Raw genomic sequence first — 14804 nt, forward strand, 5'->3', positions numbered from 1 at the left:
TGTATTGACCCAAATGCATAATCAGAACATGAATCATGGTATGTGTAAAAAAAATATATATATATATTGTCATGGGACCATGTGCATGGTGTCAACTTAAAGGCTCTGTGTACTGACCCCAGTGGGCAGTTCTAGTTACCCATAATGATACATATTATATGCCCTTTCCCTAGCAAGAAAATAACTGTAACATAAAGATCAGAAGCACCAGAAACCGGGCACAGGTTCAAGATAGTGACGCTGGTGCCCGTCTAAAGTACATGAAGAGGAGGAGGAGTGCGCCGTTCACAGAGGGGCGGGAGGGAACCTGCTGCATTCAGTAGCCGAGAGACAGAGACAGAGAGAGTTTTAATCCGTGGTTTAAACTGGGTTTGATCAGTAGTTTATGGCAGCGCAAAAGGTTTCGTGTTTATTTCGTTTTCTGCGCTTAAATCATGTAAAATAGACACGCAGGTGCTGCAGCTGCGATTTCATTGCAGTTATAGCCTACTACAGCTCTGGCGACTGCCTGCATTGTATGCGACTTTCAAAGTGAACAGCGCGGATTTTAGAAATATAAATTGTGCTAGGCAATGTAGACGCGTTAACGGCCAGAATTGACTATAATCTTCACATAAAATCCACCATGGAGGTCAGAAAGGCGCTCACGTGTGTTTTATTCAGCCTGTTTCTGTGGACAGGAGACGCTCAGGACTCGGTACCTGATTCAGGTGAGTCGTTTCAGTCATGCTTTTATTCGGAGCTCAGTGTGAGATTTTGGTGAATCGTCTTCTCCAAATCACAGCACACGGTTCTCAATTTATTTGAGTCAAATCAAATACGTTCATTCAAAACTCGTTGCTTGATTCAGCCGATTCATTTGAGTCAAACATTTAATCCATGACCCAAAACCAGAATGATAAACTATGCTATTGAAGTCAATTATATAAGTTAAATCAGCATTCAGTATCTGATAAACATTTCATTCTATGCTCTTCAGGTAATTTAGGTAAATTGTTTCTTTTCTCAATACCTGATACAATTACCTGACACGGTAAAACACGCCAAGACTCGGTATTTGATTGAGGTGAGTCATGTTTTAGGGCAAGTGATTCATTTGATTCAGGAGCCAGGACAGGTGAGTCATGTGGGTCAGTACCGGATCAAGATGAGATAAGTCAGTACCGGATTCAGAAGAGCAGATTATCTTTTATTTAGAAAAACCAAAGAGCAAAAAATAAATAAATATATATATATATATATATATATATATATATATATATATATATATATATATATATATATATATATATATATATATATATATATATATATATCATGTTAGCTAATATTGCTACTTTTATTATTCTATTCTATTCGAAAATGATCAGTTGACTGAACTTAAAAAAAGTGAGGAAACCAGTTGCCTTAAAACTATTAAGTGATAAACTTAATTTTTTAAATTACGTATGAAGTTTACTTAATAGTTTTAAGGCAACTGTTTCCTCACTTTTGTTAAGTCATCTGATCAATTTTTACAGTGATCTATTCTATTTGTGATTAAAATCGAGATCTCAAAGCCCTTTAAACAATAATGCAACTAAAAGAAGATATCTGGAGATCATTTCTGATAAACATGACTGATAGAGCACCAGCAGACGTACATTATAAACATGTGAGCTAGAAGAAAAACATGTGTGTAAAAGCCTTTTCCTTCACACATTGTCTCAGGGGATTCTTTTCTTTTAAAACATATGGCCCAAGTTTAAGTGATTTGATTAACAACAACAAAAAAATGTATAATATTAATTTATTGATTTCTTTGAGTCGCAGTAAAGCATTATCTCCCTAGTAATATTCAAACACAATTTGGATTGACAAAAAAAAAATTATATAATTGATGTCACTGCCTTAAATTTTCAGGATTTATAACTGACAGGGAGTATTTGCTGTGTGAATAGAACAGCAATAACTTCTTGTCAGCACATCACTGACATACACACTGAGTGAGGCGTGCAAAAGGATTCTTCCTGTCAGTCACTAATGTAAGGCTATCAGACGTTTTTGCAAAACCAATTAAATGCCAGAAAATAGGGGTTTTGTGTACACTTTGCCTCTGTAGATGTCTATCATGACATCGCAATGAACTCATGAGCAACAGAGGAATTCATGCATGTACTGTATCCAAAGCCACTCTTTCACTAGTGAATGTCAGATAGTTCACTATGTGATAGCAAAAAATGATCGTATTCAAACACAACTCAATTCAAAGCATGCCAAAAAATAGACTATATGTGGTATAGACCAGGACCTGAAATCAAGGGAATCATGCTGCTGCTGCTGGTAGAGAAAGGGAGACCCCTGTAGCAGATCTAGGCAGTAGGCAGGTGGTGCTGGGGAGGCGGAGGGCGCAGAATTACCCTGAGTCACACTGTGATCCGAGTGCGATTGTTCCCAGCGCCGCCCGCAGCGTTGGTCTGGTTTCACACTCAGCTTGATTCTATCAAACCCTATGCATTTGAGTTCATCTTACGTCATCACAAACGTGCACGCCGCATGATAGAAAACAGAATGGGGTCAATATATTGTGTTTTTTATTAATTTGGTGCCGAGTAAATTAAACTTGAATTTACTGTATGTGTGTGGCATGAAGGCGACTTTCTGCTGCTTGCAAATGGAATATTTTGACACAGCCTTTCATTTGCCTTTCTGATTGTTGTCTGATTGTATGTGCGATTACACTGCAAGCTTACTCTCGCTCGTATCCATTGTAAATCATCAACACTATCAGGGCTTGACATCAACTCCCGCCAACCCACCAAATGTGGGTTGTCACTCCATACATGTTTCAATGCAATGTAGTGTTTTTAAAAATATAGATTGTTTTATACATATCGTTACTGAAATATCTGTGACACTTCCAATACTCATCTTCCGCAGAATAGATACACAACATTAGCGGCGCTTCCTCTCATCTCTCCGACAAACAAACCCGCCTCCCCTCACTCACTTGTTTCATTTGCTCCGGATGAATATTGTTGGTGTCACAGGGCTTGAATTTCGGCTTGGGATTGCGTGTATTGTGCATAATTTTGCAAATTATTTGCAGATTTTGTGCTCACACCCAAAGTGCATGCACATAAAGCCGCCTCTCAGCACTAAATTCTTTTCTGCTGCTTATTGCACTTAAGCAGTCAGATACACACAAAATAATGTCAAAATGCCACACTTGGCGAGTATTAATGTAAACACAGTTGGTTATGGTTTAAGTGAGTGTAAACAGTTGAGAAAGAAAATGCATGTGTAAGAGTATAATGGATCCGTGAGTCAGGTCTCAAAGTAACAGTGGCTTAAAGGTGCACTATGTAGTATTTTTGCAGTAAAATATCAACAAAACACTAGGCCAGTGTTATATATTTTGTTCAGTTGAGTACCTACAATATCCCAAATGTTTCCAACTATTTGTAAATTGTGAGAAAATTGCTATTTTAACCAAGGACAGGGACGTGTCAGCATAGCGTTTGAGGGAGTCGCCTGTCAATTGCGTCATATCTGCGTTACCCTCGGTTTTATTTGGCAGAAGCGCTTTACTCTTAGCAGTGTAAACAAGTCACAGCAGCACCGAGCGAACGCACAGAGTAACATCATAACATCATTTTAAACACACTTAAATGTATCTAATATGATAAACAGAGCTGCTTTATCTTATACTCATGAATCCGTAAACGCGGAAATAGTGCAGGCGCCCGGCGACTGTGTCCCGCCCCGTCATAATAAAAGTCCTGGTGCTCGCGAGCCGTGTTTGTTTAACAATCGCTCCAGTGGCCGTGCTCAGCTCCACAACACTCGGTCCTGCTCTGCTTCAAACTACAGTAACGTTAATAACCGCATCCATGAACATGATTTCTGCAAGAGCCCTATTTTCCACCAGCTGTGAGGTGAAGACCACATGTCCCAAGATACTTCGCTCAAACTTGGCATCATCAAACTACACATTTGTTTTGAATAGGCGCCCTTCAGTGGACGGAAAGTTGCATAGTGCACCTTTAATTTCCCTGCTGCGAAATTATGAGATAATATTAAAGATATCGATTTGGCAGTTTTCTCCCATGGTATTGATGCCAAAATTGTGGCCAATTGCTGAGTGGCTAGTAACTTTGGAAAACCACACAGTGACTAGTGAGCAAAAAAGTTAATGTCAAGCCCTGAACATTATCATCCCTTGCATTTTATTAAACTTAATACATCTTCATTGGCTAAAACGCATGCACAGGTTACTTTTCTTCCTGAACAATTGTGCTCCAAAGTATATGTTACTTGTAAATCGTGGCACAGTTTGATTGCAACCAAACTCCGACCACCTTCATCAGATAGTCCCGGGGCGCATGACAGCTTTCACATTACCAATTTTTTTTGGGAACCGTGCCGTTTCGAACTAAACTTGCCAGTGTGAAAGCACCCTTAGTGTATGCGTTAGGATGCTTCAAGGTTATACGAGAAGTAGTAATGGATACATGAAATCGATTGACTGTGGAAGTTGCATTGAAACCAACTGTGCCAACTAGAACACAAATAAAGCTTCAAGGCCAAACTATTCATTTGAATCTTATTACCACAAAACACAATTTTCGCTGCCTGTCTGAACAAAACCATAGACACACCAACAGTGACTCACAGAGTAAATTTGGATGAGCCTTGAGCATTTTGGCATCGACTACAGGAGTTTCTGTGCAAAGTGCCACCGCACCCTGGTTCCAAGTGGTCTGGCAAAGGTCAATTATCTAGCAGTCACAGGTTCAAGTGACTCGATAGGCTCTTTTCTCTTAGCAAAGCAGAAGAAAGCTATGAGAACTATGCACAGTGTGCTGCTTTACGAGTTTTAGATTTCAGTAGAATTCATTGGTTCCATTTTTGAAACTGAACTTCTTTATCACAAAAAATGTTTTTGCAAGATTCTCTTATAATGAGATTCAAATTGGTCTGGAGGCCTCCAGTTCTTCTCACAGAATTTGGGTGGGCGACTTTGGATTGTCTTAGGTGGCGAGCGCTTGGCAGCATTCTTCCCTCTCACCCACTCGCTCTCTTGCTCTTTTTTCCTTGCACAGTCTTTCTTCCTCTTCAGGGGCTTCTGGAATAGCTTCTAAATTCCTTCTTTTACTTCATATGGAACAGCCAATTCTCACCTCCCCCCTTTTTCTCCATGCACACCCGTCCATCCGTCAGTCTGTCCGTTCTCCTCCCGGTTGTAACATGCAGTAGCAGGGCCGTTCCTTCCCCCATCTGTTTATGTTTATCATGCTGCTCCAGGTTAGAGGGCTCCTCTGCCAGGAAATTCCTGTAATGGCCAAATCAAATGTTCCATCTCTTGAAATATTGTGAAGCCCCCAGTTCTTCCTTATCCTAATAAATACTACTGTTTTCTTATCCTTATTTTTAGAATCTACCGTTCCAGCCTACTTCCTTCGTAAATGACTAATTTCCTCACTCGTTTTCACACTTATCTTTGTTTGGCCACTCCTCATTTTATCATGTTCACTAGAAAACATTTAATTAGTTCAGATAGTTAAGTCTACACTGCATCCAAAATTGTAAAAACTTTTTTCAACTTCCATAGTAAACATCTTAAGCTGTGCAATTGAATTAATACTAGGGCAATAATAACATATTTTTTTTAAATGTCTGATGCAAAAAAATAATAATAAAAAATGCAACTGCGATTTAAAAAAGCTCCAGGTTTGCTGTGCTTGTTTTAAGGGCTGCACAATTTGCCATACAATTTTGAGATTATATATAATCATCATTATTATTATTATTACTACCAGTAAAAAATTAGCTATTTCAAAATAAATTATTTAGTAAATTACTAACAAATAAGAAATATTATGAAATATTCACTGAAATATTAAGATTTTTACCATCATATTTCACCCAGATTTCCTTACAAATCTGTATGACTTTTTCTTCTGTTGTTTAGTTCATGATGATCTTTTCCATTATACAAAAGCAAATATTGACCATGGACTGTCAAGCTTCAAAATGGACAAAACATTTTTTCAATAATAATAATAATAATAATAATAATTCATTCAATATATATATATATATATATATATATATATATATATATATATATATATATATATATATATATATATATATATATATATTTCGCTAAAATATTTTATATATATATATAAAATATTTTAGCGAAATTTATTTATTTACATATTTTTATAATCTACATATATATATATATATATATATATATATATATATATATATATATATATATATATATATATATATATATATATATATATATATATATAATCAAATGAATATATATCAATATATTAATATACATCATATCAAATTAAGATATATATATATATATATATATATATATATATATATATATATATATATATATATATATATATATATATATATATATATATCAATCAAATTAATCAGGCTGCCCTACAAGACTATCGCCCCTTTTTAAATAACCCCTAACCTTAAAGCGATAGTTCACAGGAAAATACACTTCTGTCATAATTTTCTCACCCCCATGTTGTTCCAAACCTGTGTGCATTTCTTTCTTGATATTTTCTGGCCCATACATTGAAATTCAATGAACTGCTTACTCATTCTTTCCAAAATCTTCTTCTGATTTCCTCACAAAAATAAAGTGGTTCAGGTTTGGAACAACATGAGGGTGAGTAAATGATAACAGAAGATGCATTTTTGGGTGCACTATTAAACTTTAGGGCTTGTGTGTGCTAAATGATTGCTACAATCATGTGGCTTGTAAAAGAGAACTGTGTTTTGCTTTTACTTTTTACCAATTGGACGATTTACAGCTGGCGGACAATAAAAAAGGCAGAAAAACCCCAAGGGCATTTAAAATACGACTAAAGGGATCTCTAGTAGCTTGTCTATACTCAAACAAACTCTTTCTCCTCATGCCTCTGAAAGTCTGGAGTCTTTTAGTGTTGCTACAGTATGTGCTAAATAAACACTCATCTCCCCCCTCTTGGGATGTTAAACCATAGATCATTTTCCTTAAATGTCTACTGTTGTTTTTCACCTACAGTTTTAAACTGCTGTGAGGGCGATGTCCTGTTTCTCCTGGACTCCTCTGGTAGCGTGGCCTCCTACGAGTTCTCCTGTATGGTGGACTTCCTGTCAGAGCTCCTGCTGCCTTTCTCGTTGGGGCCGGATCAGGTGAGGGTGGGACTGCTGCAGGTCGGGACCGAACCCCATCTCGAGTTCGGCTTTGACACCTACAGCTCCCAGCAAGGACTGCAGGCAGCCCTGGAGAGGACTAAACAGCTAATGGGCGACACCAACACGGTGGACGCTCTGCTGATGGCTAGGAACCAAGTTTTGAAACAGGGTGTGCCTGGAGGTGCCAGACCAGATCTGCCAAGAGTTCTGGTCTGGCTCACGGACGGAGTGGATCCCGGTGAGGTGCAGGAACCAATGGCAAGGCTGCGAGAAGAGGGCGTGGCCGTACTGGTGGTTTCTACTGGTCATGGGAACTACCAAGTGCTGAGAGAGGTCGTAAGTCCACCCACAGAGGATCACCTGTTCTTTGTGGACATTGACGATATCAACATCATCAGTGAAGACTTGAGGAATGAAATTATTGGTGTGTGTTTCACCCAAATATCTCAAAAACTGCATTAGTTCATGGCAAATACATAAATTCTATCATATACTCATCCTCATTTCATTCCAAACCTAACTTTTGTTATTCTAGATTTTTAGATGCAAATATTGACCATACATGGACTGTCAAGGTCCAAAAAAGGCAAATATTCATATTATTATTTAAAAAATATTACAGATAATCATTATAATTAAAATTAAAATTAAAATATTATATACAATTATTATTAATTCCATATAGAATTTATTTTTGTAATATAAACATTTAATTTTACCTCTATTATGTTAAAAAAAATCTAATAAGAACTATGAATTATTGCTGGAAAATTCTATTTACCGAATTAAATGTAAACTATATTATCATTAATTATCAAACTGAAAAGTTAAATGTTGGGACCCATTACATGATCATTGTTAAAATCGAACAAACACACACACACACACACACACACACACACACCCCATAAAAGTAGTCCATATTATTGCTGTACATATTCCACGTCTTCTAAAGTTATTTATGTAAGGAGCAAACCACAATATAAATATTACAGTTCTCAAATTTGATTCAAAACCATAAAAAATACTTTAAAATCCATACAAGTTTGGATCAAAATGAGGCAAAATTATAATTTTAACTCATTCCCTGTCAGCGTCTTTTTAAAAAGTTGCCATTTATATGCCATTTGATGATTGCGTTATTTTACATATTCGTAAGCAATGCTTTTATTGATTGTTTCTGCTTCTTTTTCACCTGTGTTTTGATCCAGAAATTCTTTACACTTTCAGAAGCGTAATAGGGCCCACTACTGTATAACAGTGAAAAAATGGATAGCCGGATAATCCAGTCAATGACAGGAAAAGATTTAAAGAACTACTCAAATGAAAAACACAAAATTGAACTTGACACTTTATGAAACTCTGCAGACTTTGGTTTCACATAAGAGTCAATCTTATGAGTGTGTTTTCTAAATAGGGAGAGTGATCTGATGTGGGTGTGAATAGCTCCGTACCTCCGCCCAAGTGTGCCGAAGGAATCTCGAATGCCAGTCAACTCTGACACAAATAGCTTGAGACTGCTCCAAGATAAGAAGTGCCAGGAGGAAACGGGGACAGAAACCGACAGACACTGTAATGAGAGACGAGGGCTATTTATACAGAAATTATTTTGTCCCTTTCGACCCCCGGCAAAGTCCCCCGGAGCGCTAGACGCAGCTATTATTAGTGAGCATTTCTTCGCACATATATAAGGCGTTACATATGTGCAACTCCCAGACGCTTACATAAACAAACGTATTGATGGCACGCAATAATGCAGAGCAGGTGGTGTTCCATCCTTTTAGAAATTGCCCTAGGCATGGATTTAGTGACTAATTTAATCTCTACCATCATTCATTTCTCTTTATCTCTGATCAAATGCAGAGATTATTCGGGCAGAGAGGTTACAGGTGAAGTCAGTCACCGCTACTTCAGCTCAGCTGGAATGGAGGCCCGTGTTGGCTGGTACTGGGCCCGGCTACTACGATATCCAGTTTGGTCCCATCCGAACAGGGCAGACCGGAGGGGGCGGAGGTCAGGGCACCAGCCCTGGCACTGGTTTGGGTCCTTTTCAGAGGATCACAAGGCCTGGAGATGCCAGCACGGCTCAGCTGACCGGCCTGCGTCCAGACACTACATACACAGTCACGCTCACGCCGAAGGCTAACCTGGAGTTCCTGAACTCTCTTCAGACCACCTTTACTACACAGACGGGTGAGCAATATATAGAGTCATCGCTGAAGTGTGAATCTCTTAAAGCCTGTCAAGAATATATCCAGATCATATTTCATCACAAGTAAAAAAAAAAAAACTATACTTCGAATTATGAAAATGTTTGATCATTGTGTGTTTCATGTTTAATACATTCTTATAATAATAACAACAATATAGATTAGCATAAATTAAATATGAATATTAAGTGTATTATTATTAATAACAACTATGATTGTTTCTTATTATAATTATTAGTGTTAAATACCATTAACTTATCATTAAATAATACAAAAAACAATAAAAATGATAAATATATTAAAAAATAAGACATTATACTTAGAATACTGAGAATTATTTTTGAGGCCATTACTTTTTTTGTGGTGTCTTTAATGTTTAATTTATGTTTATTTATGCCAAATAAATAGCATTAATTAAATATGAACATTATTTATTTATTATTATTTAATTATATAATTTATATGGATATAATTCCCCCTAAATTTTGTTCCAGATGTTAAAGAAATGTATGTACGAAATGTATTTCAATTAATCATTAAATGGCCCTGATATGTCACTAGACTTTAAGAAATCATGTTAATTTCAAATACTTATATCACTGTCAACAGTAGTCTGGCCAGGATATTGTCATTTAAAAGTTGTTGTTGCAGCCCTCAACTGATGTTGATGTTAACATGTTGTGTTTTGGCTAGAAGCTCCACCCTCCACCTATCGACCAATCACGAAGTCAGTAGTGTTTCGACATCCGGGTTGCCAGCTCTGTGGATGTAATGTAAGTGTATGTAAGACTGTAGCCAAAACTGGCTGGCAGACCCGAGCAGAGCTGGCAACCCGGATGCCGAAACACTACTGACTTTGTGATTGGTCGATAGGTGGAGGGCGGAGCTTCAGACCAAAACACAACATCAACATCAGTCGAGGGCTGCAACAACTATAATGACAATACCCTGGCCGGACTACTGTTGTCAGTGATATAAGTATTTGAAATTAATATGATTTCTTAATTTCTAGTGACATATCAGGGCCATTTTTAGCCTAGAAATAGACACACCCTAGCGGCAGCAAATTTAATCTGCCCGCGAGTGTCGTTTAGCAACTCTCAATACCCTTCTGAGCTGTATTTGCCCAACTCTTGCCGGGCCAATCACATCGCGTATATAGTCGGTGGGCGGGGCCATAATGACGACAGCTGAGTTGCGTTTGCGTGCTTCTAGTAAACACAGAAACTGGCGAACGGCGGTCTTTCGAATCAGCTTTGACCGCGACTCTGGAAGACTTGGAGTTAAGCTTTTCTCTGAGAAAAGAACAAAGAATGCCACTGAAGTCATTCTTAAAAAGGGAAGATGTGTTCGGAGTTTTGCCGACCGGATACGGTGAATGTTTAATCTATCAACAAGCTCCGCTTCACCTTCGTTGCTCTGGTTGGTTGTAGCGCTATCCTATCGCCTGCAGAGGGAGTTTGAAAGACAACCGCTTATCCCGCCCCTCGAATTGAGCCCTGTCTATGGGGAGTTTCCAGACCAAACATCTTGATGTGGGTCTGGCTTGTCAGGCAAGGCCATTTTATGATTAAATGAAATACATTTCTTACATACAGTTCCTTTAAGTGAAAAAAGGCACCCTCTATTACCTCTATATATTTTAAGAGACAAAAGTGAACTTGCTCTTTGAAATGTGACTACCTGCACAATCTCCATCTTTGTTGAAACTCACCTCATATCTTCTCCCCCAGCGAACCCTCAGCCAGAGGTGCAGACTCTCTCCACAGTAACCGTGTCCGAGTCGAGCAGCAGCAGTGTGCGTGTGAGCTGGGCTCCGCTGCTGCCTCACCTCATACAGGCGTACCAGGTGGAGTATTCAGCTCTTCCTTCAGGGCCGCTCCGGGTGATCAGCGTCAGTAACAGGCAGGACTCAACAGTCCTAACCGACCTCCAGCCAGACACGCAGTACCTGGTCACAGTGAGTGCAAGACAGTCCTCCGGCAAAGAGAGAGCCATGACGGTTAAAGCCTGTACACAGGAGGGTAAGGACGAACAGATGTGTTATGCATGCCTTCATAAGTGTACTTTCCTTTTCCATTAAAATGGCACTTAGGGTGTTCACACTTGGCATGTTTGGTTCGATTAAAACAAACTATTGTGCGATAGCTCTGTTAGTGCAGTTCATTTGAATGAGTGTGAACGCTGCCAGCTGAACCCTGGTGTGCACCAAACAAGGAAACCTGAACCACTGAAAAGATGGGTCTCGGTTCGAACTCTGGTGTGGTTTGAATGATATATGAACACAACACGGACCAAAGACATGTAAACTAACCAAAAAAAGGACTTGATGTCACAAGATGCAACCCTAAAAAGGACAGAATGCTCAATCATACCTGTTTTTTCGTGATGTTGCCCATCTCAGTTTGGGATAGTGTGTGTGAGATAGAGGGATTCCTCGTGCTGTTTTGACTCCTTTACACATTTTATAAACTCTTCACGAGTTCTCAGCTCCATTATACGTACACACATACAGTGAGCGCATATACCCCAGCACACAGAGCTTTGGATATTCTACAAGTTTCGTAGCAAAATAAATATCATAAAAGCTGTTTTTCATTGTGCATTTTTAGGTTTGTGTTAAAAATGATAGTGTGAACGCTAAGCGAACCAGGACTAGATGTATCATTTTCTTTTTTGATCCAAACCAAAAGAACCAAGAGAACCGAACTACAAGTGTGAACACAACCTTAGTGTAGCTATTCGTTCATCGTTCATTGATTAAATTCATTAGGAGTATCTGGAATAGTGTTGGAATTCCTCTTTCCTGTCAATATCATTTCCCACATCCCATCACCTCCCTCTGATTCCCAGAATGAAACGGGAAGCTTGACCTCTCTCCCTCTTTCTCTCAGTGCTGCCAGCTCTCTCAGATCTGCAGCTGACCACAGTGGGCAATGAGTCAGTGCAGCTCCGGTGGAAAGGGAGTTACGACGGGCTCCGTGGTTACTGGGTCACATGGGAGCGAGGTCAAAGTCAGCACTCCACCCTGTATTTACCACCCAACCGGCTGTCCACCACCCTCAACCAAGTGCCATCCAGAGCCCGGGTCTGCGTCTCCCCGGTGTATCGGACGGCTCGCGGAGAGGGGGTCTGCTGCACTGCTTAGAAAGGTCTCCGGTGAGGCGCCTGTCTGTCAAACATAGGGATTATGAGTTATTTTATGATAAGAAATAAGGATCTTAACCATGTAAAGCCTGACATATCCAAAATATGGCCAAACAGTAAGAAAATTCCTAGTTTGTAATGTAAATCAAGGATATCTTTATATCAATATAACAGACTATCAGTTGTCACTCTATATTTGCCAATAATATGCCTTAGTTAGATGATATTTAACTCTTTCCTTGCCATTGACAGAATTTTCCGGCTTTCCATGTTTTCACTGTTATATGATATTGATAACCATAAGTTGCTTCAGTCCAGTAAGGGTTTATCTTTGAATATTACTGACAATATAATTCTTATGTATTCTTATGTTTACTTTATAAATAAAGTAAAAATAAGAATACATAAAGATCAGTAAAGATTTCATTGCAAAAAAGACAGGAGGCATGTAGCATATTGTGTGAAACTAATTTTTCAGCAAAGTTTTAATCATTTAAAGGCCTTAGAAATTTGCATATCAAATATGATACAGTAGGATTTAAAGAGTTAAAAGGGAAGTAACTTCACCGAACAGAATGATATGACATTACATTAATACATCGGTTGGACAAACAAAAAGCGAAATGTTAAGCTTTTTACACTATTAAAAATGCCTTTATCATCATAACAGCACCTTTTGTTTGTTTCGCTGCACAGCTGCGTTGACCTGGAACTGTGGAGCACCGCTCTGCCAAACACGAAAGATGGAGGGATGAACAACACCAGAAGCTTTCCACAAATGGACAGATGGGAGGACAGGGGAGTCCAGGACTCTGTTGAAAAAACTCATCACCCATAGATGGTGATCTTTAAACACACCAACACAACATGCACTGACACACCCCAAATGACACTTATAATACAAAGATTAAATGAGTCTGAATTCAAAAGAAGGAGCCTTTTAAAGGAATGTTTCGGGTTCAATGCGAGTTCAGCACTATTGGCTGCATCTGTGGCTGGCTGTGTATTATCGCAGATGATTTTGACTCACCTCTCAGTTTGTAAACACAAGCAAAAATCACATTTACAGTAATGCACAGTCTGTTTGAGTGAAAGTTAGAGCGTTTAGCGGCTTTATATGGTCGATCAATGATTATCAGTTTGACTATAACAGACAAAATTTGCGATTTTATCATGTAGCTATACTTTATATTTACATGCAGTGCCTTTTACCACAGACTTCCAGTTGCACCCATGATATTCCTTTAAACTGACAGAATGTTAATGCATTAGATATTCACGTTTTTATATCGCCAAAGCAATAGTTTGTAAATATCCTCCAAATGCATTTATTTATCACAGTTATAGTTGGTTACTGTATTTTGGGGGGGGGAAGAGAGAAGATGCCTCCATAGAGTTTGAAAAAATAAGACACTTTTATGGGGAATCTGAATGACCTCCATCACTGGTTTTTCTTTAAGGTCAATGCAAATATTGTAACCCTGCTTAACTTGTTACCATAGCTGCAGATTTTCTCAGTGGTGAAACTCTAAAAAATCTGGCAAGGATCTTAATCACTGTGGCTAAAGTATTAAGACTTCGCAGATGTTGGTTGCAGATGTTTTGTGGTTCAAAAGGGCCACGGTTGGTTTGTTTGAAGAACAGTGACTCTTTCAGTGGGTCAGGCTTTTCCCTGTGCATGCATACTGTAGATTGGATGTATCATTTAACAGATTAATGCTTTTCTTTGTAGTTTGGTCTTAACAGGCAAACATAAGTTGGCAGGCTGGATCAAGGTCTTCAAATAGTGTTTAGGGATGCATTCTTTTGTTCTGAAAGACTTTTAATAATGCAAGTCATTTTCTACACCTTTTTTAATCCCTATTTGGGGTCATTCTGCTAGACTTTGTAGTCCATTTTTTATAGCTATTCAAAAAATGTCATCTGATATTTTGTGTCATTGCTTGTTGCATCATAATGGCAAGTTGGGCTTTCCGTATTATGAAAAGGTGCTCGTTCATTCCCAGCTTGGCTGCACATCTTACACATCACAGTTTTCTAAATGTTTTTAGTTATTAAATAAAAAAGATCCATTTCAGTCCATGTCTGCTTTTGTTTCCAAACATCAGTGTAATAAACTAATTATTTATGCATTAGGTATATTTTATAAATTAAGAAATAAATGTAAGAAATAAATTTAATAAGAAAAATATGTATATGTGCATATATATGTATTATATAAATAATATTTATAGAGCA

The 14804-nt window shown here is 38.2% G+C and overlaps 1 protein-coding gene across 1 annotated transcript; it reads left to right on the forward strand.

The window, feature by feature from the left end:
* Positions 1-301: 301 nt before the first annotated feature.
* Positions 302-13940, forward strand: vwa1 (von Willebrand factor A domain containing 1). The gene is made up of 6 exons (XM_067445613.1): positions 302-710; positions 7076-7633; positions 9073-9402; positions 11153-11443; positions 12314-12578; positions 13263-13940. Exons 1-5 carry the CDS (start codon positions 626-628, stop codon positions 12565-12567), a joined length of 1518 nt encoding a protein of 505 aa, XP_067301714.1. The 5' UTR covers positions 302-625; the 3' UTR covers positions 12568-12578; positions 13263-13940.
* Positions 13941-14804: the final 864 nt, after the last annotated feature.

The sequence above is a fragment of the Pseudorasbora parva genome, chromosome 6 (assembly GCF_024679245.1).
Source record: "Pseudorasbora parva isolate DD20220531a chromosome 6, ASM2467924v1, whole genome shotgun sequence".
Taxonomy (NCBI): Eukaryota; Metazoa; Chordata; class Actinopteri; order Cypriniformes; family Gobionidae; genus Pseudorasbora; species Pseudorasbora parva.